The 6,212-nt window shown below is 47.0% G+C and overlaps 2 protein-coding genes across 2 annotated transcripts in view; both read left to right on the forward strand.

Annotated features, from left to right (window-relative positions):
• The window catches only part of nhej1 (nonhomologous end-joining factor 1), a 28,938-nt gene extending 27,906 nt beyond the window's left edge, over positions 1-1,032 (forward strand). The window contains exons 6-7 of the mRNA XM_032506845.1: positions 3-193; positions 915-1,032. Coding sequence (XP_032362736.1) covers positions 3-193; positions 915-1,032 — 309 coding nt within the window. The remainder of the gene's footprint in view (positions 1-2; positions 194-914) is intronic.
• Positions 1,033-2,196: 1,164 nt separating this feature from the next.
• The window catches only part of LOC116674185 (indian hedgehog B protein), a 15,044-nt gene continuing 11,028 nt past the window's right edge, over positions 2,197-6,212 (forward strand). The window contains exon 1 of the mRNA XM_032506713.1: positions 2,197-3,224. Coding sequence (XP_032362604.1) covers positions 2,925-3,224 — 300 coding nt within the window. The 5' untranslated portion in view covers positions 2,197-2,924. The remainder of the gene's footprint in view (positions 3,225-6,212) is intronic.

Below are 6,212 nucleotides of genomic sequence, written 5' to 3' on the forward strand. Positions count from 1 at the left end.
AGACTCTTCCTTCTGTGCTCTTGAGCCGACGGACGGCACAGCTCGACGCCGCCCACGACGCCTGTACGCCGCGTCGTTGCCCGCGGAAAGGCACGGGAAACGCCAAACTGTCGAGGAGCGCTCTGCTGGGGAGGAACAACCAGCCCACACAACACCAACGAAGAAGAAGAAGAAGCAGTCCCCTCGTCTTCAGGTTTGACTTTAGAATTCTTATGATCTGGTCAGTGTGTGTGGTGTGTGTCTCTGGTGTGTGTCTGTGTGGGTGTGTGTGTGTTTGTGTGTTGCCTGTGTGTGTGTGTGTGTGTGTGTGTGTGTGGTTATTGTGTTTCTTGTGTGTTGTTCTGTGTGTGTCTCTGTGGTGTGTGTGGTGGTTCTGTGGGTGTCTCTGTGTGTGTCTCTGTGTGTGTTGTGTGTGTTCTGTCTTGTGTGTTGTGTTTGGGTGTGTCTGTCTTGTGTGGTGTTCGTGTGTGTGTGTGTGTGTGTGTGGGGTGTGTGTGGTGTGTGTGTGTGTGTGGGTGTGTGTGTGTGTGGGGTCGGTCTGTCTCTGTGTGTGTCTCGATGTGTGTGTGTGTCTCTGTCGATGGGTGTGTGTGTGTTGTTTGTGTAGGTTCTGGCTCGTGTTTGTTGTTGTGCGGTGTGTCTCTGTGGGTGGGTGTGTCGTCGTGTCTCGGCTCTGGGTGTGTTGTGTCTCTGTCTGGTGTGTGTGTGTGGTGTGTGTGTCCTCATGTTGTCCTCATGTTATCTTCATGTTGTCTTCATGTTGTCCTCATGTTGTCCTTATGTTGCCTTGCGTTGGAATCAATCATGTTATTTTGGGGAATTAAAAAGAACATTGATATAGGACAACGGGTCCATTTGAACAGCCTGACTCAAATCAAATATCCGTCCTCTTTTTTTGTTGTTGTCCTCTACAGTCTCTACCGGTCACGTCCAAAACGGCAGAGCGACCGTCCTCCAAACCAAAGAAGAAGAAAGTCGTGGGACTGTTCAGATGAGCCGAGCAGTGGGGACGCACACTCGGACCACTGCTGAGGAACTCCTTAGAAACAGGGATTTTTATTCTATTTGATGAGAAAAGGAAAACAGCTTCTCATTTTTAAACTGCTATTCACTTTTAAGTTTGAGACACTTAAGCTGGTTTTAATTAGGATTCAGATTTGTTAATGCAAAAGGCTTTTTAGATGTAATAATAATAAATCCTATTTTTTAAAGTGTGGATTTTGTGTGAGAAGTTAAACAAGCTGTTGATTCCTTATGACGGCTGATTTTGTCCGTTTTAACAAAATCAGCTACAGAAAATAGTCAAAATTGACATTTTAAAGGAGGAAATCTGAACTCTAAAACTCAAAAACAGACATAAACTGAACAGATTTTCTTTAATTTAGTCAATAAAATGATGTTTTCTCTTTTCTGAAGCATCCAGGTCTTTTGATTTAAATGTCTTTGGTTTAAAGCCACAAAATCCTCCGTGTTTGGGTCTCTGTTTCAGACAGGCAGACGGAGAATAATGAGCTTTCAGCGGTCAATAGAGCCTCCGCTCTCCTTTTTCAGAGCACAGTGAGATGTTGACTCAAGGTGTTGCAGCATCTCGGGAATGCGATTGAAGTTTTCAAAGAAAAGTACGGTTGCTGCAGGAATTTCAGATTTCGTGCATGTGAAAACGCTCGTGACATGTGGCAGCTGCTAAATGGAAATGCAGTCATGTACGTATCTGTATGATGGCATGGATGGATGGCTGGATGGAGGGAGGGCCTGGTAGTAGATGGATAGATGGGCTCGATGGGGTGCTTTTTATGTTATTTTTTAAGACTCACGGTACATAAAAGCACAACAAAAGATACAGCGAATCAAGACAGACACCAATTAAACGCCGACGCTAACCAGTAATCCCATACACAGGGGAATGGTCAGCGCCTAAAGCACTGAACTTGGGTCAATCAGAGTGGAGATAGTTATATATAGATATATAGATATATATAGAATATATAGATAATATATAGATATATAATATATATAATTATATAATATATATATCTATAATATAAGACGTCTTGCAAGTGCTGATAAACGGGTTTAGAGGTTGCTTCCGCTTGTTATAGCCCAGGACTGTTAAGTCATCTGGAAGGGTTCTAAGATAGTCCAGAGGAGGGGGGGAAAGTTTTTCGCGCGCACCTGCGCTGTGCTCATGCGTCGTAACTTTAAAGAGAGGGTCCAAAGGACAGAGGAAGCGCGCGCCAGCAAGCTCGGTCTCGTGGCCCGGTGTTTGTCGCCCCGTGGCCTGACAAGTGAACAGTCGCGGCGGCGGGCGCGGGACCTGTGCCACCCCGATGGGAGGAGAGGACGGAGCAGAGGGCAGGTCCAGCAGGGCGCGGTCTCCTTCTTCTCCCGCGGCACCTCATCTGTTCAGTAGTAGGATCTCTCCCATTTCCATTTGTGCCAACAGCCCTGCGCCACAGTTACGCATTGAGGACTAACCCGGGAGGCAGAAACCGCTGCGGGGACACCCTTTGACCGCCGTGCCCAGCCTCCGCACCGCGCGCGCCTCCGTGTCTGTCTGCAGCGCTTTTCTCACAGCTTCGACACAGAGACGCAGCTTTGAACCTGCCTGCCAAGACAAACTCACCTCGCCTATTTATGCCCGTGCCTCCGCGTGCGCTCGGGACAGCAGAGCGTCAGCAGCTCAGGGGACAGGTTCAGGCTTTTCGTCTCCAGCGGTGCTCTGGCCACATTTACGCACCGGGGAATGGCCACTTTTTGGGACTCGGGAATGAGTCCTGCTCTGTTATTTCCACTCTAAAATTATAGAGGGTGACCCACGCGGGGTGGGGGGGGGTGTGGGACACCAGTATCACGAATCCAGCGGTGACTTTTTGGCAACCGCGGTGGGGGGGGGGGGGGGGGTTGCATACCGGACCCGGGGCAGAATGCTGCTCCCGACGCTGGTGACGTGCCTCGCCGGGTGCGCCTTTCTCCTCGCGCCGGTCAGCGAGGGCTGCGGGCCGGGGAGAGGCTATGGCAAGAGGCGGTCACCCCGGAAGCTCGCGCCGCTCGCCTACAAGCAGTTCAGCCCCAACGTGGCCGAGAAGACTTTGGGGGCCAGTGGGAGATACGAAGGGAAAATAACCCGGAACTCTGAGCGCTTCAAGGAGCTCGCGCACAACTACAACCCCGACATCATCTTCAAGGATGAGGAGAACACAGGTGCAGACCGCATCATGACCCAGGTAACATCCCGGGCACCGTAGTGCCTTTTAACCAGGGCTTTTTAACATTAAAACCTCTTTATCATTAGTGGGCTATTAAGTGCACTTTGGCCAGTCTTTAAGCGCGTGGACACTGTCTGTTATCTCTTTCCGCATTTCTTGTTGACTCTAGGCTCGTCACAGCCAAATACCTGGTCACATTTTCTTAATTATTGGATTTATCTGGAATAAATCTACCAAAAATATACATTGTTTTAAGGCTATTGAAAGGAAAAAGTGTCATTTGTCACCACAAGTCCATCAAATGTCACTAGATTTAAATCCCAGCAGCAGACTTACAGGAAGATTCATTTAACTTTAATATCTAATAAAACGCAGTGCCTGTTGGGAAACTGATTACAAAACGTGTGTGTTTGCACAGCTCGTGCTCCGGTCAATTCTCTGCAGCTGTGGACACGGTGCCGTTAGTTTTTGGGCTGTGTAGGTGAGCGTGCTGAATCAGAGCTCTTCACTCCGGCTCCACGTGGAGTTTCAGAGCTTTTACTGTGGGCAGCTCGTGCGTAAAAGAGGGCAACCCCGTCTAAAAATGTATGGAAAAGCGGTCGCTCTTAATTAAAACACTATGTCCTCTGTTTAACGTCATGTTGTTTGGTGGAAAAACAGCCAAACGTCGTATTTGGTTAGACCCGGGTCAAGCGTGGACTGATGTTTTTAGCCCGAGTTAACAGTCGCCTTTTGGACTGTCAGGGTTTTTTACGAGACCGTCATTGATGTGGCCCCGCGTGGAATTTATTTGACTCCCAATTTCCCCAGGAATAAAGTATTTATATCTGGCTCTCGTGACCGCGGGCTTCCTCCCCCCGAGCTGCAGCGCTTGTGTCCACAGACCCACGTGGGGAAGGAAAGCGCGCACTCCCGTCTGGAGCTGTCACCTCGCCGCGCGCACTGCAAGAAATATCCGCCGGCGCGAGTCACTTCAGCTGCGGTTTAAGGGAAGGAATGTGCATGATGAAGTCTTTTTAAATGCAAGAGGACAAATCTGCACATATGGAGGAGTTGATTCGATTAATCTTTAAAACAAAACAACCTGATTACAAAGCTTTAATTTCCCAAATCAACAGGCTTTATTGGATTCTTTTCGGTGTGTTTTTCTCTCCAGATTTTCCCACATTACACAAAAAAGGACTCTGATCGTGGAACAAATGAAAGTGAAGAAACATCTAAACATCCCACTTGACCTTTGTTAAAGAAATACAAAAAGTTGAGAGAACTTTTTCCTGTGAAACGTCTCCAAACTGGACACTTTTTGCAGCGCGGACCCCGAACCGCGCTGCAGACCAGCACACAATTTATGGGCTCCAAGCCGCAGGAGACAGCCTCCTGTTTGTCTTTTACTATTCCGTGTTACTTTTTGTTTGTTTTCGCAGCGCACATGTGCAAAAATAGTCCACTTCACTTGTGTTGAAGCCTTAATTATACAGATTTTTTTCTTTTTTTCTCGCCTCTTTATTTTTTATTCGCTTTTTCCTGGGCGCTCCGCTGCGAACAGACGCGACTGTTCAGGGCGACGCCACGCTGCAAAAAGTCTCATTTTTTAACATTTAACTTGGACTTTTTTAATGAGAGTTGGTTCTATTCACAGAGCACATGCAAGGAAATCCAAAGTGCAAGTTTATTTAACTTATTTCCAAACATTTTCTTGCGTAAAAGTTGCCACAAAAAGTCCTCTCACCCCGCGTCTGGTGGTTTTAAAGATGCTTTTAAAACCTTTAAAACGGTCTAATTGCATTGGAATCAAGAGAAGACACATCAGACTAAATTCAGGGGTTCCCAAAACCTTCAGCCCACGACCCCTACAGTAACGGTCCAAGTGACACGCGACTCCCCCCCCCCCCCCCACTGCGATCCAACACGACATATTGACACACCCCAAATAACACCAAGGTTTTTTCTGTGTTAAAATCATGGGCTAACATGCTTTTTTTAAATCGTTTTTTAAATTAGTATTTTATTTCTGCAAATATCACTTGCGACCCCGCCCCCCCCCCCCCCCCTCCTCTCTCTCTCTCTGGCTCGCGACCCCCCTTGTGGGTCCCGACCCCCACTTCGGGAATCACTGGACTAAGTGACCTGTTCAGAGGGACATTTCTTGCAGTGTAAAAGTGAGCATATAGCGCTGTTGTCAGCCTGCGCGTCAATGTTTGTGCAGAGCCAGTGTTTAGTGCTCACCCCCCCGTGAACAACCCCACACCCCCACCCCCCCAGCCGTCGATCTGTATACCTTGAAAGGAAAACCAACAACATGTATCGTCTGATTTATGAAGTCCAGCTCGTTGCTGTGACCGCAGAGAAAACACGCGACGTTAAAATCCACAGAGGACACCGTGAAAAGGCATCTGTGGCCGCACGAGGCACGAGCTATTCTCATCACAGCCGACATGGAAAGAGACATTTATGGGGTTTAATCCCACTTTTCACTCCTAAATGGGCTGAGATTCATGAAACGAGACGCCTTCAGAGGCTGCAGGGAAATACAAGACGTCCTGTAGTCCTGCAGCCTGGATTTATTAAGACTTTAGGAAAGTCAGGTTTATTTTATTGGATCTAATTGAAGTAAAACCAAAAGATTCAGAGTCATTTTTGACCGGATTTTAGCCCAATTGAGGCATTTAAGGCCTTCAGAAGATTCATTTTGTTTACCTTTTATTACCAAATTAAACTGTTTTAAATGAACATTTCAAAAAAATCCAATAAGTCGAGTGGGAGATATGTTGTGTTAAAGGTAAAAAAAATGACCCAAACAAATGAATGAAACACCAAGTTTCCACTGTAGTTACAGTAACTCAAACAAAAGCTGTATTTAGAGGGATATTTTAGTAAAATATTTTAATTAAAACGCCTTTTAAAAGGCCGATCTGAACCATTATTACAATGATCAAGTTAGTTAACCTAATTCATAGAGACAGATGTTCACATTCAAACCTAGGGGGGCTCTGCGGAGACTCCCCC

This window comes from Etheostoma spectabile, chromosome 24 (genome assembly GCF_008692095.1).
Source record: "Etheostoma spectabile isolate EspeVRDwgs_2016 chromosome 24, UIUC_Espe_1.0, whole genome shotgun sequence".
NCBI classification, from domain to species: domain Eukaryota; kingdom Metazoa; phylum Chordata; class Actinopteri; order Perciformes; family Percidae; genus Etheostoma; species Etheostoma spectabile.